General features: G+C 37.2%; 1 protein-coding gene and 1 long non-coding RNA gene across 4 annotated transcripts in view; one reads left to right on the top strand and one right to left on the bottom strand.

The window, feature by feature from the left end:
- The window catches only part of mapk8ip1b (mitogen-activated protein kinase 8 interacting protein 1b), a 33,190-nt gene extending 14,197 nt beyond the window's left edge, over positions 1-18,993 (top strand). For 2 of the 3 annotated variants that reach the window (XM_046857953.1, XM_046857954.1), the window contains exons 3-12: positions 889-1,119; positions 8,293-8,362; positions 9,703-10,542; positions 11,552-11,627; positions 12,019-12,194; positions 12,742-12,845; positions 13,195-13,311; positions 16,378-16,448; positions 16,525-16,623; positions 16,744-18,993. In XM_046857953.1, the coding sequence (XP_046713909.1) occupies positions 889-1,119; positions 8,293-8,362; positions 9,703-10,542; positions 11,552-11,627; positions 12,019-12,194; positions 12,742-12,845; positions 13,195-13,311; positions 16,378-16,448; positions 16,525-16,623; positions 16,744-16,816 (1,857 nt within the window). In that variant the 3' untranslated portion in view covers positions 16,817-18,993. Of the gene's footprint in view, positions 1-888; positions 1,120-8,292; positions 8,363-9,702; positions 10,543-11,551; positions 11,628-12,018; positions 12,195-12,739; positions 12,846-13,194; positions 13,312-16,377; positions 16,449-16,524; positions 16,624-16,743 lie in introns of those variants that run through there. The other variant, XM_046857955.1, reaches the window with a different exon arrangement.
- A 314-nt stretch (positions 18,994-19,307) lies between these two features.
- LOC124391402 lies at positions 19,308-24,299 on the bottom strand. The gene is made up of 4 exons (XR_006926968.1): positions 24,069-24,299; positions 22,988-23,122; positions 22,827-22,906; positions 19,308-19,465 (listed from the first exon to the last, which is right to left on the bottom strand). It is a non-coding gene; the product is annotated as an uncharacterized LOC124391402 (long non-coding RNA).
- Positions 24,300-25,804: the final 1,505 nt, after the last annotated feature.

Below are 25,804 nucleotides of genomic sequence, written 5' to 3'. Positions count from 1 at the left end.
CCCTTGTGCAACAAGCAAGCTTTATGAAGACATGAAGAGCCTTGACCGCAATTCCACTGAACACTGATGAATTTGGACTGAACCTCAGACCTCCTTATCAACATCATTGCCTGATCTCAATATCGTTCTTGTAGCTAAATGAACGCAAGTCCCTATAGCCATGCCTCAAAATCTAGTGAGAAGCCTTCTCAGAAGAGTGGAGCTTATTATAATAGTTAAAATGGATTAAATACTGAATGGGATGTTCAGCATTCACATGTGGGTGATGTGTTTAGGGTCCCCCATTCTGCTAAGTAGTGTATTTCACTATTAGATGTGAGGTGGTAGGATGGTGGTAAAGGCATTGGACTTTGCAGCTGAAGTTTATGAGTACAAATCCCAGCCACACAAAGCTGCAACTCCTGGGCAATTGGGCAAGGTCCTTATCCCTCAACTGCTCCATTGTATGAATGAAATAAATGTAAGAGGCTCTGGATAAGAATATCAGACTCAGACAAGAGTCCAATCTAGATTTTGCAAATAGATGAGTATTTAAAGTGTATATAATAATTTGTTTCTAGAATACTATCAACACCAGATTTATGAATGTTCTGAATGTTCTGGGGTCAGGGCAAATGTAATAAATGTGTTAAACACATCAGCAGTCAATCAGTCACTAATGTCAAATATCTAGCTATCTTTCTGTCTTTCTGTCTTTCTGTCTGTCTGTCTGTCTGTCTGTCTGTCTGACTGTCTGTCTGCCGGCTTTTTCTTTCTTTCTCTCTCACATGCAATAACACACATACACGTACCGCCTCTTCCTTTCTAGCATGTGATTTTTCTATAATTACTCCCACTGTCTCTCAGCCTAATTAGTCTGACTCTGTCTTCCCTCTCCAATCGTTTTAGGGTCATGTGGTGCGGCCGTCCAGTAGCGTTACACGGAGGGTGGAGCCAGGCGCAGCGGGGCATGTCTGCTCAGAGACGCTTCCCTTGGAGATGATCAACGGAGCAGAAGGAACCCACGCTGGAGACACACACGCTACGAGCACACGATCTAAGGATACATACACCATGGATACGTACCGGCCCAAACGGCCCACTACACTCAACCTGTTCCCACAGGTGCCCCGCACACAGGTACAGCTACAGAGCAGGAGAGTGGGTGTAGGTGTGTAAGTGTGTGTAGGTTTCTAAGTGTGTGTGTGTGTGTGTGTGTCAGAGATGGAAAGTATGAAATGATTTTTTTTTATGGGAAGTAATGAAAAACAAATAATTTGTTACTGTACTTAAGTAGATGTTTCTGATACTTGACTTCACTATTGCCTTTTCCACCAACGAATTCTTTTACACAAATTTCAGTATTTTCTTCTTACATTTTTAAAACAGGCTCGTTACTTTAGTTTTCATTTATTTGTTGACATTATCAAAATTATTTTTCGCATTGCATGCTGTTTTCAGCCCATCAACCTATTTCATGTGACTTCCACTGGTGTAAAATTTCCCGGCTATCACGCACCACAGACGTAGGCTAGTCTACAAAGCTAACAACAAGTAAGGCAGAAGGCAACAAAAAGTATGGGGCTAATGTGGATGAGACAGCGGAAGTCAGTGATGTAAACATTACTGAGAACAGAGACATTCCTGAATTTTTTTTTTTTTTGTATTAATATATTAATATGAGGTGACATCCAGTTACCAGAGTGTTACTAAAACAGGTAGAAGTAACAGCTACTTTTTTTTAAGTACATGTCAGAGCCCAAACTTGTTTACTTTAACTTGAGTAAAAAAAGTGTAGTCAATACTTCAACTTTTACGAGAGTTAAAACTTGAGTATCTGTACTTCTACTTGAGTAAAGGATGTGTGTACTTTGCCACCTCTGGTGTGTCTGTGTGAGTGTTTCTTTAGAATAGTGATGGAGGAGATTTCACCCATTGTGACTGTAGTGTGACATCACACACACACACACACACGCACACACGCACGCACAATGGAATCTGTTGTTTGCAGGAGATGCAGGTTTTTGTTTGATGTTTTTGTATTGAAATTAATTGTGAAAAAATAGATGACAAGGGTTTGTGTTGTTTCAAAAAATACAGACATTCTTGTATATATTGAGTTTGTGTGTGTTTGAGAATTTTAACTTTTAGTGTACTTTTAGTGGTGTGTGAGTATGTGTGTATGTGTGTGGGTGAAATGTGCAGAGCAACACAACAGGGGGTGTGATGTATGAAGTCTGCCCGCTACTCTACAATACTAACATTTCAGAAACCCTCTTTTGTCACAGCGGTAACAGAGAAAAACAATACTCAGGTATGCACAGGGGGAAAATAGCTAAAGCCGTGCACAGAATAGCAGGGAGTGGTTTAAATTTCCCTGAACTAAGCGAGAACTGAACAGAAAGTAGGTGCAGGTGGGTGCGAGAAATGCAGTGTCTGGGCTGGATTCGTGTGGATCGAAAACAGCAGGTCTGTGTCATATAAGGAAATGGATTCAATGTGGGGCATGTGTTTGTAAACTGTAAATTGAACCAGGCTGCTATCCTCTCAATCTCAAAAAAGGATCTTAATTTAGGAATATGTTGTTGAATTTAGTTGTTTATAAAGGCTTCATTCTTTGAATTCTGTCTATTGGTAATGGATTTGTTTTAAACCCAACCCTTTTTTTAATAATTGTGGTGCCCCTACTCCAATTATCACCTGCATCAATGATCCTAAAGGTTATAAAAGTGGGCCGTCAGGGCCAGCAAGGCCTTCTCTACACTATCAGAAGCACTGACCTACATTTACAACCTAAATTCTATTATTTGTTTCATGAAATTGTATTAATTTATTCCCAACAGTTTATTCTCTTCATGCGTAGTGTTTCTCTTGACTGCACTGCTTCCAGTACGTGTATGTGGATGTTAGATTATTTTATGTCCAATCAGATTTCAGCCTCTATGTGCTGCCATGTCAATCTAATCTGCTCAGGGCCTTCAAATTCAGTACTGCTGGCCTTTTTAAATTAGTAAACCTATTAAACCTCAGTAAATATTAGCAATGGGTCTGTTTCTTTAACCAATCAGATTTCAAATTCAGAATAGCATCAACATTTCTCCGTCATCTTTTTGGTTGGTCAGAGTGAAAGTGTTACAGGGAAAGGGAAAGGGTTTGTTCTCCACTTCCAGACCAGTGAATACAAGCGGTACCACTGGCTTACAGCCTCTGAGGAGCGCTGCAAATTATGAGTCTGCATCTCTGGTGAGTAGGTTGTATTTTATTTACATTTTTATGTTTTTGTCATGTGATTAGGCAAATATTGATTCTAAACTGCTCCAGATGTTGTATGTGGCACAGTTGCGGTTGTAGTGTAGATGTTTGGCGCTTGCTTTAGTAAAATGGTACACCTTCCATATGCAAAATGCCTCTCTCTCTGTAATGCCACGTGTTGTTATATTGCGTTTTTGTCTAGTATTGATGGTTTCTATAACTGAGACATGATAGTGGTGGTATTAAGAGGAGGATTAAGTCAGGTAAGTCTCCACTGAAGGCCCAGGTCCCAAATGCACAGCCTGCCACTGGTGTACAGTATAGTGCTGTGACATTTAATTAGGTTTTAGTATTTATTTTATGATTATTAAAACATTAAAGCTATAGAGAATATGTGTATGTGGGTGGAAGGGGGCAGCGGAGACATTTTGGTGATTGTACAGTGTGTATGTATGTGTTTCTTGGTTAAATGCTATAATCAAGGGTGTGTAACACATCGTAATCAGCAAAAGCTTAAATCTGTGCTTTGAGGCAATGTACATGCTGCTTAAAATCACTGAGTAGAGTCGCTGTAATCGGAAATCAAATACTATTTAATAGCTGCAATCTAACAGTAGACATGGGTACATTTAACACCTTTATGTAGCTTGATTTGTGGTGTATGAAATTAATTTAGGTTAATGGCAAGTAATAAAGTACAAATACTTCTTACTGTACTTTAGTAGATTTTTTCTGGTATTATTACTTTTCATTTACATTTTCAAACCAGGCTCATTACTTTGTTCTATTTGGTGAAATTATCAATATTTTTTTCTTCTTATTGTGTGCCGTTTTCAGCCCTTCAACCTATTTCTTGTCATTGCCTGACTTTTTCAACCTACCACTGGTGTATCATTTCCTGGCAATCACGCACCACAGATGTAGGCTAGTTTACGAAGCCAACAACAAGCAGGGCAGAAGGCAACAAGAAGTCTGGGGTTAAAGTGGATGAGACAGTGGAGTCAGTGATGTAAACATGACTGAGAACAGAGACATTCCTGATCATCATCATCGTTTCTCTGCTTGTGTTTTATATGGTGGTTGTTCAGCCTGGATACATTCATTAAATAACAACATTTGAAATACTTTTGTATTAATATATTAATATGATGTGAGGTCCAGTTACCAGTGTGACACTAAAACAGGTAGTAGTAATGGCTATTTTTACTTAAGTAGATGTCAGAGCCCAAACTTCTTTACTTTCACTTGAGTGAAAAAGTGCAGTCAATATTTTCAACTTTTACCATCTGAATTACTGAGGGCGATTGAGCTTCAGAGCACCCACGATGTTGGCATGCGTCCTTGGCATGTGCTCGTGCATAAATAATAATGCACTGATTTCTTCAGATGGTTATAATGACATTGGCGAAATGTGTTTTTAATGGTTCATTAGTCTGTAGCATAATGGATAAAAAAGGGATCTAAATCTACAGGGATCTGCTGCCGAATCCTTAATTGGGCTTTGTATTTGTGTGTACACACTAGCCAGAAGAGGACAGTGTAGTTTATAAGAGGATTTATTCTGTCCACTAATCTAAGGATAACTCTCAGTATGTGGTTTGAATCTTCAGGAGTGTCTGTCATTTTCTTTTGAGATTCACCAGAAAATAAATATTTTATGCCTATCAGTATTTTTTTACTGGATATAAAATATAGTCTGTAGGAATCATTTCGTAATCTGAATTGCTGGAAATGGAATAGACCAAATTGGTGTTACGTCACAGCATAACAGGTGAACAATGCTGAAAAACAAGAAAAGTGTTTTTCTGTCCTGAATCTATTTCTGGATTTCTGTAAAAGCAGCTTTGTGACAATTTTTAGCATTTAAAATAGCGGTTGAAAGAGAGTGAATTTTATTGATACCGATAGCCAGATTGAATCGTACTTGCGATAATCGATTAATCAACTGACACTGAAATTTATTATAAAATAGAAATTAAAAAGCTGTACTAAATCATGAAAATGTGCTGAATAAAATGAAATGAATATGAAAATATTAATTATATGAATGAATATATTTATATAAATAATACATTATAAATAATACATTTATTATAGACCACACCCAATACTCAGAATAACCTCTCCCCTCAGGCAGGGGACAGGTGGATCCAAACCATGTCATAGTTAAATTTAAACATGTTGCTGTAGGTTTGACCTCAAAAGGTACTTTTTATGCACTAAATGTTACTGATTTTCATATTCGATAATGTATGTTTTTTCCCCACTTTGAACCTTCTGTATGAGCAAATGTGTGTTGAAGTTATTCTAGTGTCACACCCTCACGAGTTGGCTCGCCAACATCATAGGCACAGTTGCCATGGAGATGTACCACCATCACTATCACTCATTGACTCCAGGGAGACTGAGTCAGCTCAAATGAAGGACGCATGCACGCACGCACGCACACAGAGCAGCAAATACATTTGCAGATGTATATGTTATGGGCTGGTGTTCAGTCTAGTATGTATTCCTGCCTAAAATAACATTTGCCCAAGACTTTTGGGCAAATATTCAGTGGACTGATAAGACAAAAGTTGAACTTTTTGGAAGGTGTGTGTCCTGTTACATCTAAACTAACACAGCATTTCATAAGAAGAACATCATACCAACAAACATGGTGGTGGTAGTGTGATGGTCTGGGGCTGCTTTGCATTTTAAGGACCTGGAAAACTTGCCATAATTGATGGAACCATGAATTCTATGCTCTACTAAAAATCCGGAAAGAGAATGTCTGGCCATTAGTTCGGGACCTTAAGCTCAAGGGTTATACAGCTGGACAATGATCCGAAACACACTAGCAAGTCCATCTGTGAATGGCTAACAAATTAGTGGAGTGGAGTGGAGTCAATGTCCAGACTTTAATAAAATTAAGATGCTGTGGCCTGACCTTAAACAGGCTGTTCATGCTTGAAAACCCTCCAATGTGGCTGAATTAAAACAATTCCGCAAAGAAGAGGGGGGGAAATGTGAAAACGCATTGGCAGTTATCGCAATGGTGGCACAACCAGTTGTTAGGTTTAGGGGCAATTACATTTTCAAATTGAGCCAGGCAGGTTTGGGCAGGTTTTCCCCTTAATAAATGAAATGATCATTAAAAAAGAGCATTTTTGTATTTATTCTGGTAATCTTTGTTTAATCATAAAATTAGCTTGATGATCGAAATCAGTTAAGTGTGACATATTAAATGTGATAATCTATGCAAAAGATTTTTATGCCAAAAGAACATTTGGCATTATTTCACAACATATCCAGACTCCAACTGACTTTAATTCGCATGTTATATGAATGTTGACGTCTTATAAGTAGTACTTTGTTATGTTCCCCTTTTTTATATCTAGTTTATATCGAGCTTAGTGGACTCAATGACGTGCCAAAACAAAACAACTTCCCTACCTATGCACATTCTAACCTGCCAAAAATACAGCGGGTGGCACTTGTGTGCCTAAACAGAAAACTCCTACATGGGGTATGTAGAGTTGTGCCCAAACTGACTGTCCACATGGCGCATTCAAAAACGGTAGTAACAGCAGGTTAACAAGGTGGATGTAAGGTTAAGTGTGAAGGTACATGTAAAAGAGAAGTTATCACTATTCACCAGGGGGATAAACTACAGACAGAGGTTTGCTTTAACTGCAAAGCAAAATTTTGGGTTCCTGCTTCTCTCGCTATCTCCCCCCTTTCCTTTATCCTTGACAGCACTTTAATCCTCGAAGCCCCGCCTCTTTGGTGACTTGCATCTGCTAGGGGTGTGGCAGATCCCCCATAATGCCCCAGTGAAAGGAACCAGCACCTGCATTCGAGGAAAGGCAAGACGACAGGGAGACAGAGTGCAGAAAGAAACCTAATTAGAAACCTTTTGCGGCACATAACGACTTTTGTGCAAGAATACCATAATAAAAAAATAAATAAAAGTATTTATCATACTTAATAATACATTTGTCTATAAAAAAATTATTAGATTTTGAAATTTTGTAAAAATTAATTACGGCAGTAATAATAGCAATAATTTCGATGTTTCATTTAGAATTGTTGTTTGATACAGCTCATTGTGGAGGCAAAATAAATGTTAAAATCCAAACTTTTATGGTGAGATCAAATGTATGTCCTAGATGTGATTTCTAACTTGTTTATTATTAAAAAAAAATAATAATAATAACACAAAACCAACATATGACAAAACCAAACATCATACAGTAGTGTGCTGTATTAACTTTGTGGTGAGTTCTTTGGGTGATCAAGGAGTTTGGGTTGTTTAAATTTTTCTTTAAAGTGTTGCAATTTCAGATGTTGTAATGATGGGTAATTGAGGGAAATGAGGACAGATGAATAATGTGGAGGGCTAAATAATTCCATGTGCCAGCGTTGTCAACAATTGGCCCTCTGTTATTGGTGAGAATGACAGAGAGGGGAATGTAAATGGAGCAGTGAAGTGTGTGTGCATGTGTGTGAGTAAGAGAGAGAGAGAGAGAGAGAGAGAGAGACAGACAGAGACAGAGACAGATAGAGAGGAAACAAGTCCAATCCCTAATGAATGCTCTACACGTCGCATAGGCGAGACAAAGGCTTCCTGCCCAGCATACACACTCTGGGGCTTGGGGTGTTCGAGGGAATTTTGTTGGTTTTGTTCATTACTTTATAAGCACGAGAGATTTATAAGAAACATTTCCTGATCAATGTGAAAGAAAAGCACAGACACAGAAAAAACTAATTAATGATATGTTATTATTGTATGATTATATTGGAAGTGTCATTTGGTGTAGTGTCACATTCCAAGTGGTTAGTCTGTGAGTGTGTTTGTGTGTGTGTGTGTGTGTGTGTGTGTGTGTGTGTGTGTGTGTGTGTAAATCTGGTCTGGTATCCATCCATCCCTCTGTCCATTTATCTCTCCATCTTCTATTTCTATTCTCCACTTCACACACACCAATCAGGATTGAGCCCCCACTTTCTTTCCCCCTGCTGATCCCTCCTTTCTCTTTTTCTTTCTCTTTCTCTCTCATGTTCGCTCTGTTGAACACACAGGACACACTGAACAACAACTCGTTTGGAAAGAAGTACAGCTGGCAGGAGAAAGTCTCACACTCGACCTCAGGTGAGTCCTTCTGTCTGTCTATCATCATTTGGATTACGAAATGATCTGTACCACAGAGATGATACTATACTGACCCCTTACAGCGCCGGGTGGAGTTCACTGTAACCAGTGTAGTCAGTAGTGTGAATGGACGGGTCTGGGTGGTGTTTATGGGGCAGATTTAAACCCTCTAGTAAACCAGAATCCGTTTTGACAACATGACTCATTGAATATGACTGATATCTGTTTTACCTATTAATAGAAGACTTCAGCTTTCTTGTTAACCATCTATTGAAATTCATTGAAACATACTGAGACACATGCTGCAATCAATTATTAACATTGGTGGTGTTGGTGGTGTGCCATGCTGAAAAATCAGTCTTTAGATTAACAATTGGTTTTATTTCCTGTCTAGCAAGGAAACTATGAAATAAATCAACCTTTGTATTAAAAAACAAAACAAAACAAAACAGAAAAGCTAACCACTGTTGTCAAGCCAATGTAGGTACAACAGACACCAATTCTGTCTGAATGATGCCATATGAAGCTTAAAACCGTCAAATCCTACTCAATGGTTATTTTCTTGAGCAGCTGCATATTTGTTGCTCATGCAGACGGATTGAGTAAATAAGCGGAACAATGCTGATTCATCACCCTGAATTTAGCAGCTCATCTTTTGTTGGCCTTTATTGTCCACTAGACAAAAGGGACAGGAGAGGAAGTTCAGCAAATATCGACGTACAGACTCATGCCAGCATTTGTCCACTGGGGATGTCGTGGCCAATTACTAACAATAGCAACAAATCCAATAACGAGGATAAAATACCAAGTAAAGAAAGAAACTTAGTCCAGGATCCAAGGTGTCAAAGAAGAAGAATTTATTCAGCAGAAATAATGTCAGGCAGTTCCCTGGAAGTACCAAAATATATAGTCCACACACAGTCTTGATATACCCACATTTATTACTCTTGACAAACCACCCCTTTAAGAAGGAAATGTGCTCAAGTATGATGATTCTAATCACCCATTAATTGCTGCTATGTACAGTATATACCAACTTGGCCGTGTACCAAAGAAAAAATATATCATGATATCATACATGACAAAACACAATAATGAAAAGGTTAAAGGTCTGGTTCCTCTTAAGGTTTTTTCCTCATGCTATCTCTGGGAGTTTTTCTTTGCCATGGTCTCCACTCATTATCGATAAACCTAATATTAACAAACTTACTTGCTCTAGAGTTATACATTCTTTTATACAATTTTAAAACCACTTTACCTCTGTTAAACTGCTTTGAGACTATGTCAATTGCTAAATTGTTGATTGAATTGCTAAACAAATTGTTGGTGTGTATTTTTAGGCGATCTGGCATCCCGTGAGCACATCTGTCTGAGCGATGAGGATAAAATAAAAACTGAAACCAAAGACTGCGGCACGTCTACAGACATACCCACAAAACATCCAGCCCCTCCCAGACAGGCTACTACATGTGTTGCCCCACCTACCAAAGCGTGTGAGCAGTCAGGGCATCGTGACCGCATTCGATATCACACGGATGTGTGCGTAGAAGCTACTGAGGAGATTTACCTGACTCCTGATAGATCAGCCCGCATGTCGGTCATCGCTGACGGTGAGGCTCCTCCTCCATATCATCCTCCGCTGTATGAAAAGGCGAAATCAGCCATCATGGATGAGGAAGAGGAGGAGCCTCCGCCATCATACGCCTCCTGTGTGGCAGCTTCTGCATCACTTGGTCTCAGGAGCAGGAGAACTAGAAACAGCAGAGGAAGTGCAGAGCTCAGGAGGAGAGGAAGGAAGTTAGAAGAAGTGGAGGATGAAGACGAAGAGGATACGAGGATTTCTTCAAACGGACTGTCGTACGATTCAGTTAAATACACTCTTGTGGTTGACGAAGATGCACAGCTAGAGCTCGTGAGCCTGAAAGAGTGCTTTCACAGCTACAGTGATGACAGCGACTCAGCCACGGTCTACGATAACTGCGTCTCATCACCATACGGTGAGGAATTTGAGGAAGAGGAAGTGGATGTAAATGAAGTACACACTGCCAGAGGGGCAAGAAGGGGCGGGGCCAGGCGGGAAGCCACTGCTTGCTTATCAGAAGAATCCACACCCGATGCAGATGTTCCATTTTCCAAAAAGTTCCTTAATGTTTTTATGAATGGGCGATCCCGCTCTTCCAGTAAGTAGCTTTTGTTGTGTGGTGATGCTGGTATAGCATATACATATGCTGGGATAACAATCGAATATTGTTCGCACTTACTTATAAAAATGCTCCAATACCACTATAAAATATTACATATTGGACATCATGTACAAGCTCAGCGTTATAATAATGTTATGCTGATGCACACACATTAATATATATATATATATCATCAATTTGTTGATGTTAAATGGACTAGCCATAAATTATCCAGCTTATTCCATGGTCATTTGCCATTATTTGAATCTGATTTTGCAGTGTAAATCTGACTGAATCTACTTTTACATTTCTGTAATTTAACACCCATATACAGAGCAACCTACAATTACCTCACTTATACACCTGAGCCGTTGTAGGTTAAAGACCTTGCTCAATTGCCCAGCAGTGGCAGTTGTTGGTGCTGTGATTTGAACTCATGACCGAACCATAAGCCCAATGTCTTAACCATGTAATCGCCAATGTCACAAAACTCCTAGTGGCTTTTTTTGTTTATTATTATGGTTATTTCATATTTTACCATGAATTATTTATCAAAATATTAACTATTTAGCTCAGTAAGATAATTAGGAAATATTTACAATAGCCATCTCACTCTGTATTTCACTGTAACCAGAGGCTACTATGATTACAGTCATTCATAAGGCAGCACATTAGTGTTGAACGCTGATTAAACTTATTTTAGCCACCGGTGTGTTCAACAGTTTAAATGCACACCTTCCAGCCAATCAGAATCAAATATCCAGACAGACCATTGCATATGGAAGTTATTTACACTGTATTAGGTGATTATGGTTGGTGTATAGTGATTGGAACATGATTATATGCAACATGCAGGGTAAGGCTACGACTATGATCCTATTGAGTAATGATGATTGTGGTCATGTGGTGTCTTATGGTTGGGTGTGAACTCGAGAATTTTTGTTAAAATAGCAGTTAAATTATTAAAAAATTTGAATCAACAGTAAATCTATATCCATTTCTCCAGGTTCAGAGTCATTTGGTTTGTTTTCCTGCATTGTAAATGGAGAAGAGAGAGATCAGAGTCATCGGGCAGTGTACAGGTAAGAGTCATGCAACACATTCAGAGGAAGAGGAGGGTGACTGTGGCTGAAGGCAGTTAATGTGGTAGAAAGATTGACACATTATTAATTATAGAAGTGTAAATATCAGCTCCAGACTCCAATTAATTACTGATGGTTAGTAGCTGTAGTAATAGTATTGTTCGTTCTGTAGATTCACTTCTTATCACAATCCTAATTCTTTTATGATGCTTATTTTGTTGCTATTATTATCCAATTATTTAATAATATTCCATTTTTGGTGTGATTAATAAATGATTATTAATAGCGTGCCACTTATTTTAGTCACCTTATGATTAATCGAATTATTCCATTCCCATGCTATCAAGGCCATTAATGTCTTCTTAATCAGACTTTTGTGTCCCGATGATAGGTTTATCCCTCGGCATGAGGATGAGCTGGAGATAGAAGTGGATGATCCTTTACTAGTGGAGGTTCAGGCAGAGGATTTCTGGTACGAAGGCTACAACATGCGCACCGGAGCCCGAGGGATATTTCCTGCATACTACGCCATGGAAGTGACCAAGGAGCCCGAGAAGATTAAAAAAGGTGGGAAAAAAACATTAGACATAAAAAAAAAAAATAAAATGTTCAAATGGTTGCTATGATTGTGTAAAAAAGGAACAAAAATAATGATCATAATGTATTTAATTGCTAAATGTATTTAAATAAAAGTGTAACGAGAGTCTAAAAATAATAGTAATCCACAAAACATGAACACAACAAAAATGAAATGAAATAAATAAAATTTGTAGGTATTTTTCAATTGACTAAAAAGAATCATACTTTTTAACATAACGCAAACAATCTACTAGATTTCTGCAGTAAATCCACTTTATTGGTTCATGTTAGTGGTTTCAGTGGCTTAATGATGATGATGCATAGTTTAAATGATATTCATTATGATATTATTTCATTAGCATAGACAAACTTTTACGCTTGTGTTTCGTTTTTGAGAGTATGTGTGTTCGAACGATTATAGTAGAAATTGGATGTACATGAAGAGAGTTTTATTTATGTGCTCAGCCGATATGTTAAAATGAAACTTTGTTTTGGAATTGCACTGGCTCTTGTAATCTCTTTTCTCTGTAATTAGTGAGAAGTGCAGACTGGCTGGAGAGGTACAGCCTGAAATTCCTCGGCTCGGTCCAAGTGCCCTACCACAAAGGCAATGAGGTGCTCTGTGCAGCTATGCAGAAGGTTTGTACCAGAGTCGGAATTAAGCTTCTTTTTCACGTTGTTGCCAACACGTCCACGTTAGGATGTGAGCACTTTGGATGACAAAAGTCTTTGGTTCGATCATTGCTATAAACTATGATGTGCTTTATGTTCATTATTAATTATTGTCATGCTTCTCCACATGACTTTTTAAAACAGTAAAGGAAAGGAAATTGGATCACAAATGTCAGCAAGGAGAAAATGGGCTTATGTAGAATTCTTCCACATTACATAATTAGAGTTTAGTTTTATTCATTTTATAACTGTGTGTGTGTGTGTGTGTGTGTGTGTGTGTGTGTGTGTCCGTTCGTGTGCGTTTGCTTGTTTCCAGGTCGCCAACAACAGGAGAATGACTCTGCATGATAACCCTCCTTCATCCTGCATATTGGAAATCAACATGAAAGGAGTAAAACTCTTAGTGCAGGATGACTACGGAGTATATGACAGAGTAAACGCATGCACACACACACACACACACACACACACCTAAAATCAGGTCAACAGGTTAGCAGTCAGCCATTTTGTCCAAAAATCCAAAGAAGGATTATATATATATATATATATATATATATATATATATATATATATATATATATATATATATATATAGTGAGGAAAATAAGTATTTGAACACCCTGCTATTTTGCAAGTTCTCCCACTTAGCAATCATGGAGGGGTCTGAAATTGTCATCGTAGGTGCATGTCCACTGTGAGGACATAATCTAAATAAAAAATCCAGAAATCCCAATATGTGATTTTTAAACTATTTATTTGTATGATACAGCTGCAAATAAGTATTTGAACACCTGTCTATCAGCTAGAATTCTGACCCTCAAAGACCTGTTAGTCTGCCTTTAAAATGTCCACCTCCACTACATTTATTATCCTAAATTAGATGCACCTGTTTGAGGTCGTTAGCTGCATAAAGACACCTGTCCACCCCATACAATCAGTAAGAATCCAACTACTAACATGGCCAAGACCAAAGAGCTGTCCAAAGACACTAGAGACAAAATTGTACACCTCCACAAGGCTGGAAAGGGCTACGGGGAAATTGCCAAGCAGCTTGGTGAAAAAAGGTCCACTGTTGGAGCAATCATTAGAAAATGGAAGAAGCTAAACTGTCAATCTCCCTCGGACTGGGGCTCCATGCAAGATCTCACCTCGTGGGGTCTCAATGATCCTAAGGAAGGTGAGAAATCAGCCCAGAACTACACGGGAGGAGCTGGTCAATGACCTCAAAAGAGCTGGGACCACCGTTTCCAAGGTTACTGTTGGTAATACACTAAGAAGTCATGGTTTGAAATCATGCATGGCACGGAAGGTTCCCCTGCTTAAACCAGCACATGTCCAGGCACGTTTTAAGTTTGCCAGTGACCATTTGGAGGATCCAGAGGAGTCATAGGAGAAAGTCATGTGGTCAGATGAGACCAAAATAGAACTTTTGGGTCATAATTCCACTCAATGTGTTTGGAGGAAGAAGAATGATGAGTACCATCCCAAGAACACCATCCCTACTGTGAAGCATGGGGGTGGTAGCATCATGCTTTGGGGGTGTTTTTCTGCACATGGGACAGGGCGACTGCACTGTATTAAGGAGAGGATGACCGGGGCCATGTATTGCGAGATTTTGGGGACCTCCTTCCCTCAGTTAGAGCATTGAAGATGGGTCGAGGCTGGGTCTTCCAACATGACAATGACCCGAAGCACACAGCCAGGATAACCAAGGAGTGGCTCTGTAAGAAGCATATCAAGGTTCTGGCATGGCCTAGCCATTCTCCAGACCTAAACCCAATAGAGAATCTTTGGAGGGAGCTCAAACTCTGTGTTTCTCAGCGACAGGCCAGATCTAAAGAAGATCTGTGTGGAGGAGTCGGCCAAAATCCCTCCTGCAGTGTGTGCAAACCTGGTGAAAAACTACAGGAAACGTTTGACCTCTGTAATTGCAAACAAAGGCTACTGTACCAAATATTAACATTGACTTTCTCAGGTGTTCAAATACTTATTTGCAGCTGTATCATACAAATAAATAGTTAAAAAATCATATATTGTGATTTCTGGATTTTTTTTTTAGATTATGTCTCTCACAGTGGACATGCACCTACGATGACAATTTCAGACCCCTCCATGATTTCTAAGTGGGAGAACTTGCAAAATAGCAGGGTGTTCAAATACTTATTTTCCTCACTGTATATATAAATAATTATCATAAATAAATAATATATAAAAGTTATAAGCAGATATGTTATAAGTTATGCAGATAAATACGTAACTATATCTACAGCATGTAATGTATATATGTAAATATATGTACAGCAAATAAATATAAAGGCTCTGGCAGTAAGAAATGCTCAGATGCTGTTGGGTAGGTGCAATAAAAAAACATAAAATAAAAATGTGCAGAAGTTGATGAGCAAGTACACTAAGAATATATATCCATATATATGAAATTATATTAGAGTGTGTGTATGAATGTTAGGCACAATATGTGTATAGAATGTGGACTGTACAGAACAGTGTATATAGATTAAATAAGATTAGATTAGATTCTACTTTATTGTTATTACTCAAGTTACGGTACAATTCAAGAAGCATCTAACCAGAAGTGCCTTGGTAGCAGTGTAAAATATTTACATATGCACTGGTTGGTAAGGCTATGATGTATGATAAATATAAATAACGACAGATGAAAGAACAATATGAATATAAAACAGTATACGGAAAGGTGATTATATACAATGAAGGAGATATTGTATACAGCGTTTATGCAAAGGTTATATACTTGTGCAAGATGAGATGGAGAGTCCAAAAAGAAGACTATTATATACACTGGTGCAACATATGCAACGGTTATTATAGTGCAGTCTTGAGTAATACAAAGTGTATTTTGAGCATTGCAACATAGAGAAAGGATATACAGATTATTATATAACTATGAAAATAATCAAGGATATCCAATGAATACACTGTTTTATACAAATGTAATTATCCAGAGATCATACAGAAGGTACAGAGTGGAGCAGAACTGCATGATGATTACTGGCAGTAGAATCAGTAAAGCATCATGGAGCGGTCAGTGTTCTCTCAGTGTAGTGTGGAGTTGGCCCTGCTGGTTCTAAAACCCATGTGGCTAAATGAATCTCAACAAGCACAGTCTATAGAGTCTAGTTTAACATCCTCCCAGAAAAGTGGAGCTTATTTTAACAGCAAATGGAGATTTAATGTTCAGCGTGACATCCAAACAAATGCACATCTGGATGTTTTTCCAATGTATGCCATTTTCTAGCTCAAAATGATCATGATAACATTCCTTTATTTGTATGTTTTTATAATTAAACTTGTTTAAATAAAATTCTATGTACATGCTTCGAAATGAAGAATTCATTACTGTATTTGTCTTTGCCTTCTAAAGCAATTAAAATTGCATAGTCAAGGGCACTTTTTTATTATTATTACTATAATTATTTATTTTTATTGTAAATGTATTGAGTTGTGTCTGGATGTGTTTTCACAGAATAGTCAGTGCAGTCACTTTTTCCAGCTGAAGAACATCTCGTTCTGTGGCTACCATCCAAAAAACAATAAGTAAGTGCATTTCCAAATGCAGTTTTAATTTGCAAGTGATTATAATTATACTTTTCCCTTTTTTTTCCCTACAAAGGTACTTTGGCTTTATCACAAAACACCCAGCAGATCAGAGATTCGCCTGCCACGTGTTTGTGTCTGAAAACGCCACTAAGGCCCTTGCAGAGGCTGTGGGGTGTGTATTTAAGAGCATGTCTTCCTGATCTCACTGATTTATTGTACAGTAGACATAGTATCAATTCCAATAATACTTTTATAGAATAAATATCACTGATTTATATTTCTTCTCTCACAGAAAAGCATTCCAGCTGTATTATAAAGAGTTTGTTGAGTTTTCATGCCCTACAGAAGACATCTATCTGGAATAAACACAGATGCACGTACAGACTTACAGAAGGACTGTTTTGCATGAAGGGAAATGAGGCAGTAACATAACTAACACTAACACAGGAGGATCATGTGGAGAGCAGTTATCTGCTTTGTGGATTTTATAGCAAGAGACCAGAAGAAGTGTTGAATTTTGGTTTGGACTTCATATCACTTACTCACATGAGACTGAACCTTAATCATTGCCTCTGAGGTTTAGAAGGACTCTATGACCACACCAGGCAAGCCTGGGGCTAAAACTCATTGTTTTGTACTTCACTGATATTAATGACGCCACAGAAACTCAGAATAGATTATTAGTTTCAAAATGTAAACATTAGTAGCTTGTAGCAGAGGTTTTTCTCCACAGCAAAATTTGAAACAAAAATGATCTCCAGGGAATCAGACAGTTTATCATTATTACACAAGAAAGCAACCCTTCGTACATTATTGTGCACATTTCTGGCCACAAGCTTCAGAATATTGCAGGTCTTATATTCTGCAGGAATTGCAGGAATGTTATAGTGGCCCTCCAGAACATGGTCACCAGATTTGTACTGTTTTGTTTTAAAGCATTTGATTACTCATTGATTTGTAATATTTCAAGTCAAAAATCCTCTTAGAGTAAGCTTCTTGATGACGAAAGAAATCAGTTGAATAAGGGTAGTTTGGCGCTAACATTACATGGAAATATTCCATCAGAAACATACAGACGTTAAACCTTGTTGCGCAGAGACTTCTTAGACAGGAAAACCCTATGTCCCTGAGCTACAGTGACTCTAGAGACAAATACTTTATGTCAGGGGGCACAGAAGAGCCGGTTTCTGGATTGTAAGGCTGCCTATTTTTATTTAATTTTAATATTTAATATCATTTTAATATTTAGAGTTGCTATTGTGGTCAGTCTACTGGAGCTAGCTGAGTAAATCGCCTCTTAATTCACCCAGTTCATCAGCATCAAAACCGCAGTTCTAAATCATCACACAACCACACACACACACACACACACAAGCCTCAGACTACTTAACATTGAATAAGGAGTCTTTAATAAGGAGTCAATAAGGATTGAATAAGGAGTCAATAATGAGAAACAGCAGTAGGGGTTATTCTGAAGATGAAAACAGGCAGGTTGTTTAGGTGGAACTGCGCATTTGAAGGGATTCAGAGGTTAATACTTTTCCTTATTTAATATATAAATTCTAACGTAATATAAGAATTATGGACAAATTTTGTACCCAACAGGTGCAGTCAGTTGTGGCTCTTCCTCCTGCGCCTCGCGGAAGTCCTGCTACTGACGGAGATAAATGACACAAATGCGTGATGTAGTCAAAAATCATTTTATTAGAAGATGATAAAGAAGAATTATTGCTTTTACAATGAGAACAGATTTGTTTTATTTTAATTAGCACACAATCCTTTATCATCTAAGAAGATTTTAAAGGTCAAAGTGGTTTTAATTTCACGTTGTCTTTCGATATCGAAAAAAACTGACTTCTATGGATAAAATGGTGCTAAAGGAGATAAATGTGTATTAAGTTGGAGATGAGAGACGGATGGACGAGCTAGGAAGATTCCACAAAGCTAAACTAATGGCTATTTTTTGCTTTTTGTTTAAATCAGAACAGGAGCATACAGAGCTGAGATTTAAACAGAACATACTTCCTGTTTAAAGTTATTTTTTGGGAAGCACATTTCACTATACAGTAAGTTCACTTTATTTCCTATAGTGCCTTTTTTCATTATTGAGTTTCCCAATCATAATTCTGGCCCTTGAATGTGTGTTTAATTTAACGGTTGTTTTTTGCATGCAGGGTCAGAGAAGAAAGGAGTGTTTAGAGACAGGTGTATGTCCTGTCACTGATTTTACAAGGGCTAAGAGAATATATATATTTCAGATTGACATGCGGATGCGAAGTGTCATTTTGATTTACCCATTACAATGTGTCATTCTATAAACCTTTTATTATGCAATTTTTTCCCGAAAAGAATTTGATCTGTGTTTGGGAGTGTTTTGTTGTTGGTGTTTTCATTCCTTGCTCCATGAAATTCCTCCACAACCAGCAGGATGAACTCCTGAGTTCATTGTCATAAGCCATTTTGTAAAATATGAATATACTTTCTGAAATGTAAATTTTATTCTGGAATTAAACAATGACAATTAAAAGCTTTCTCTTCTCTCTTTCTCTATCCAGAAATATTTCATGGCAGCAATGCAACATTTAAACCATTAGCAGTTCTTTAACAAATTAATCAAAAAACAAGTACAAACACTAAAGTAACAAGCCCTGACCTTACTTTCCCACCCAACCAATCACCTCTTATTGGAAATGTATTATTGTGCCCTTTCTTGGAAAGTTTATATAAAAGAGGGGAATCAAGGTCTATGGAAAAAAACTGTAATTACTAGTATTATTTCAAATGTATACAGTATCAATGTGATGAAAATGAAAACTGGTTATTTATCTGCTGTGTCTAATGTCATGTTCTGAATGAATCTTTAACTCAGTGGCACTGTGATCAGGGCTCATCTTTGAGAAACTGGTGGAGTTTGGAGTTACTAGAATAAATCTTCCATTAGCCTGTATTAGTCAGAGCTCATGCCCTGAGGAGATACGACGGCACATGAGGTGGAACTGGTTTCACTCCGTAATCTGCAACACATAAATACATCTTTAAATACTTCTAATACACCAAATCCCCCACTTATTCCTCCTCCTACTACTCCATATCCTCCTCATCTTCTTCCTCCTTCCTACTACATATCCTACTACAACTACTACTGCTATTACTACACATCCAACTACTATGGTATAGAATTTTCGGCCTACTTCTCCTTCTTCTGCTAGAGTACCTCTGGAAAGTGTTCACATCACTTTTTTTCATATTTTGTTATGTTACAGCCTTATTCCAAAAATGGATTAAATTCATTATTTTCCTTAGAATTCTACAAAAAATACCACAAATTCACAATGTGAAAGAAGTGTGTTTGGAATTTGGAAAAAAAAACAACAAACAAACAAAAAAAAAAAGCACAGAACCTCTATCAGGTTAGATAGGGAGCGTTGCTTCACAGACATTTTCAGATCTCTACAGAAATGCTCAATCGGTTCAAGCCTGGGCTCTGGCTGGGACATTCACAGAGTCATCCCGTAGCCACTCGTTTGTTATCTTGGCTGTGTGCTTAGGGTTGTTGTCATGTTGAAAGATGGACCCTCTCCCCAGTCTGAGGTCCAAAGTGCTTTGGAGCAGGTTTTCATCAAGGATGTCTCTGTACATTGTTGCATTTATCTTTTCCTTAATCCTGAATAGTCTCCCAGTTCCTGCCACTGAAAACCATCCCCACAGCATGATGCAGCCACCACCATGCTTGCATGCTAGAAGGTTCCTCTCTCTCTACAAAGAAACGCTGGAGCTTTTTCAGAGTGACTATTGGGTACTCGGTTTCCTCCCTGGCTAACGGCCTTCTCACCCTGATCGCTCAGTTTGGCCAGCAGCTTGCTCTAGTAAGATTCCTAGATGGTGGTTCCAAACTTCTTCAATTTACGGGATGATTGAGGCCATTGTGCTCATTGGAACCACTCAATGCTGCAAAAGGTTTTCTGTACCCTTCCCCAGATCTGTGCCTTGATACAATCCTGTCTTGGAGGTCTACAGACAATTCCTTGGACTTCATGGCTTGATTTGTGCTCTGACATGCACTGTTAACTGTGGGACCTAATATAAACAGGTGTGTGCATTTCCAAATCATGTCCAATCAACTGAGTTTACCACAATGGAGCTAATCAAGTTGTAGAAACATCTCAGGGAGGATCAGTGAAAACAGGATGCACCTGAGCTCAGTTTTGAGTGTCATGGCATAGGCTGTAAATACTTATGTATGATTTTTTATTTTAGTTTTTTATTATTAATACATTTGCAAAGATTTCAAATAAACTTGTTTCACGTTGTCATTATGGGGTTTCGTTTGTAAAAATCTTTTTGTAAAATAATGAATTTAATCCATTTTGTCTCTGAATGTCATCTTTCTACTTCTTCTCATCATCATTCTCCTATTTACTACTAAAGGACATACTCTCCTCATCTTCCTTCAACTCCTTCTTCTCCTACTACATATCCAACTACTGCATACCTTTTTCATCTTCTTCCTCCTCCTTCTACCATATATCTATAAATACTACATACCCTCCTCATCTTGCTCCTCCTCCTCCAACCACATATCCTATTACTACTAAATACTCTCCTCATCTTTCTCCTCCAACTACATATCTTACTTTCTTTCGGCTTCTCCCATTAGGGGTCCATCCGCGTGTTTTGATTTGGCACATGTTTTTACGCTGGATGCCCTTCCTAACGCAACCCTCCCCATTTATCCGGGCTTGGGACCAGCAATAAGGCTTGTGGAACCCTACTGGCTGGGGTTGGTTCCCTGACCAGGGATCGAACCTGGGCCGCAGCGGTGAGAGCGCCGCATCCTAACCACTAGACCACCAGGGAACCTTCCAACTACATATCTTATTACTACTACATTCTCTTCTCATCTTCCTCCTTCTCCTTTAGCTACATATCCTAATGCATACACTCATCCTGCTCCTGTTTCTTCTACTACATATCCAACTACTATTACATAACCTTTGCATCTTCCTCCTCCTCCTCCTCCTTCTACTACTACATACACTATTTATCTTCCCTCCTTGCCTTCAACTATATATCCTGCTAATACTACAAACCCTCCGCATCTTTTTCCTCCTCCTACTACTACATATTCTACTACTACCAGGGTTGGCCGAAGATACATCAAAATGTATTTTAAAATAAAACACCAAATGCCTTAAGTGTATCAAAATAAACTACAAAATACAGCACGTATTTTACGTGTTTTGTATCAAAATAAGCTACTGTATTTTTGTATTTTAAAAATGCAAAAAAATACTTTTAAAAGGGAGCAGGAAATTTCTTCGCAAACCTTCAATCAATTGGCCTATTTGCTCCTTTCCTTCTCCATTACTCTGACTCAGTTGATTAAGTAAACAATGCTTGATAGCAGCAGCATTTCTCTGGATGAGTCATGAAATAAATCTGACATAATTAATCTTATAATTGTATCCTAATTTAGTGTTTGTTAAAAAGGACCTACTTTGCATCAGCAACACTGACCCAATGCAAAACAAGTTATTCATATGAAAACAACTGATAACACCTGTATTCATTATTAGCAACTTTCTAACTAATTAATCATTTGATTGTTAATCAAAAAATACAATTAATATGTTATGTGTCAGGCAGATATTCATGCAGTGGGATGCAAAATCATGATCCTACCAAAAAGCTACTTCAATTAGGGTACAATTTTCGGCGATCAAATATTTATTTATCGATCATTGGACACCAAGAAAGGTGGCAACCTGCATGTTACCTTCACCACTTTCTTCCATATGGATCAGTTTTCTGTTCTGATCTCAATAAGTCTGTGCAAAATACTGAGCACCAATCAGAGCCTGCATTTTTATGATGTCATCATATAGACTTCTTACAAAGTATTTTACAGTATTTTAAAACTACAAAAATACAACTACATATTAAGTATTTCGATACAAAATATGAAGCCATTTTCATCAACCCTGTCAAATACAAATGTCAAAATCCTATTTTATAGTTGAAATACGTATTTAAATTGCATGTATCATAAATACTGCCCATCCCTGACTACTACTTCTACTACAGTACATACCCTTATCTTCCTCCTACTCTTCCTCCTATTACTACTACTATCACAAACCCTCTTCTTCCTCTTAATAATACAAATACAACTGAAAAAAAAAGGGAGAATGTGCTCCCAACAATGATTATGGCCTCCTCTAGCTTTATACCTTGATAGCATGTTGATATTAATGCGAATGTACATATTTTTATTATATGAATTTAACACAAACCTGCATATTTTATTTTTACTGTGTTTATTTTAAATACACCAATTTAAGACATAATTATAGATTAAATAGTCAAAGTTCTCACCATCCACCGGAGTGAAATGATCCTGAACAGGTTTTGGGTCAAACAGCAGGTCTAGAGGTGTGTCTTCCTGAAACCTCTCTCTACAACACAGAGGAACAGCACACACTTTACCCATGAGCATATAATCTACACCATTAATCCTCATGCTTATAAACTCCTACCTTTCTACAATGGGCAGAGTCAAAGCTCCTCCGATCAGCACCGAGATCAGAAAGAACCTTGTAAACCTGTCGCTTTCGAGCAGCATGATGGAGCAAGAGCTTCAGTCTGATAAAGATGTTTGTGTGGTTTTCAGTCTGTGATGTAAAAGAGAACTTTAGAGCATCACAGAGTTCCAGAAAAGTGCAGGGTTCTACATTCTGTAAATATATTTATACTTTACATTTTGTAACATAAAGCCCTTATTTGAATCATTATAATGTTAAAAGCTACATTTGATTCAAATCCATGTTATGTCATGTCCATGATCATGTTACTTATAATAGTTGCCCGTGAGTGAAACAATTGTTGTACAGAGAGACACTGAGACAGCGGGTGACAGGTGAGTATTGGACTGTGAACATTTTATAAAGCTTTAGATTATAAAATAAAGATTTATTAATACAGAATCATATTTAAAAAATATTATAATGTTCCGAATGACACGTGAAAAAGAGCTTGAAATCTAAAAAAAGATATGATTTTAAACAATTACATCACGTGTCCATAGCGTGTAAATGCCACGGATTTGGTTATTTGATACAGAAACAGATTTCTGTGTTTTTGCATTCATACAAAACAAACAAACAAAACAAAAAACACTTACAAATGGAATAATAATATAATAATAATGACAATATAATATCTTGATTATTATTATTATTATTAATAATAATAATAATAACTATTATTATTATTATATTGTCATTATGACAATATAATAATAATGACAATATTATAATAATAATAATAATAAAAACACCACCACTAGAAACAGCAATAACAATGGTAATTATAATGTTGCTGTTGTATGTAACAAAACAACAACAACAATAATAATAATAATAATAATAATAATAATAATTATAATAATTATAATAATTATAATAAATTAAAACTTTAAGTATATTAGTAATTTATTTGTATGCTGAAGATACACTTTGCGGGCAGAAACTCACTTCCGGGTAAAAATGTAAAAGAGAGAAAGAAAGAAAGAAAAAACTCTACAATCTTTGTATAAACATTGAATAAACGAATCCTTACTGAAAACCTCGAGGCGATGACGCGCTTCAGTCCGGATTATATGGAGCTGCAGCAGTGCACGTCCCTGTGGAGGAGCTGTTACCATAGCAACAAGACCGTATTTACGGAAGTCCACAAAAGAGGTGTTGTTTGTGTTTGTATATATACACTTCCATACTCTATCAGTATCGTGGCGATTTTAAAGCAGTCATATTCCGTTTCTGAACATTTTCATCCATGTCCAGCATTCGAAAGCCGTGCGGTAACCATGGATACGGGCCTGTCCTTCTAATTAGCAGCTCGTGACACTGATCACGTGCTGGAGATCACTGCGGTGTCCCTGCTGCAGATTTCTCAAGAGTTTTCTCAAGTATGGACATTCATCTGAACATCTTAAAGTGTCTACTGCTGAAAAACCTACAGCTCTACAGATACACACATACTGTACTGATCCCGGATCACTGAGTCACAGTCACCTGAGCTCAAGATTAAACCCATTTCTAAGAATATATATATATATATATATATATATATATATATATATATATATATATATATATATATATATATATATATATATATAAACGTGGTTATACATAAAAATAAAAAATCCTGAAAGTTTTTGTTTTTAAAATATTAATGAATAATTAAATAATTACTGCTTCACCACACTTGAATTCCAAGAAAGCTGAATATATTTTTTATTAATGTACAAATTGTACAAATTAAAAAAATATATATATACAAATCTAGAAAATAATTCAAATAATTAATAATTTTACACATGCCACTGCGGATGAAAATCCTAAACCAATGAAGACTTGCTGTTAGAATTTTATTTTAACATACAGTATGGTATCATTCAAAATTTCTTACAGCTCTTGGCCCTCAATTAAGGTTGATATTTGGCCCTTCAAAAGAAAACGTTTAGGGTCTACAGCCTGAGTAAATCCTTTGCGTGAAACTTTGTGAGCCTTGGCTGAAATGGGGATGTGGGCTTTAAGAAAAATCACTGAAATGTCAAACTACTATTTTTCAGCAAAATTGTAATTATATCATTTTAATAATTCTTTTTTTCCTGTTGTCGCTACAACCCAAAGTTCTTTAAAGAAAAAGTTAATCCCGACTCGTCCACTAGAGGGCAGTGGTGTCTCTTCGGAGTCTGTAAAGTGACACCTAGTGAAGAGATCTACAAATAGAAAAAGAAGAGCTAGACAGATAGAGCAGCACAAAGACAAGAGTTATGATAGAAATGACATGTACAATTCATTCAGATATAGTGATATAGTGTTTTTTTTATTATTGTTTCCATTTGGTCCAAACAACTATTTAACTAGACTGGTTTCAGTGGCATGTTTGCCACAGCAAGTCTTCATTGGTTTAGGATTTTCATCCGCAGTGGCATGTGTAAAGCATTATTTATTTGTAGCATACCTATTAAAGGCTTCAATAAATTGAATTTTATTACTAAATCAATAAAGTTTATCATCAACACATGCTATTTTAACACTGGACTATGTTTATGAAGCTGAATCAGATGGATTTATTTGTAAATTGTTCGAATAAGCATTTGTCAAAGAAATGTGGCATTCATGCAAAATCTATTGGAGTCCTACTCATGATCCTGAATATAATACATAAAGATTAATGCATAAGACCAATCATTCAATGAAGAATGTTGCTGTGAAACAGGAAACCTTTCTATATGATAGAATGTAAGCTGGTACCTTCAGTAACAAATATGAAGATAGTAAAAT

The sequence above is a fragment of the Silurus meridionalis genome, chromosome 9, assembly GCF_014805685.1.
Source record: "Silurus meridionalis isolate SWU-2019-XX chromosome 9, ASM1480568v1, whole genome shotgun sequence".
Taxonomy (NCBI): domain Eukaryota; kingdom Metazoa; phylum Chordata; class Actinopteri; order Siluriformes; family Siluridae; genus Silurus; species Silurus meridionalis.
The sequence above is the reverse complement of the archived record's forward strand: the minus strand, read 5'-3'. Positions and strand labels throughout refer to the sequence as shown.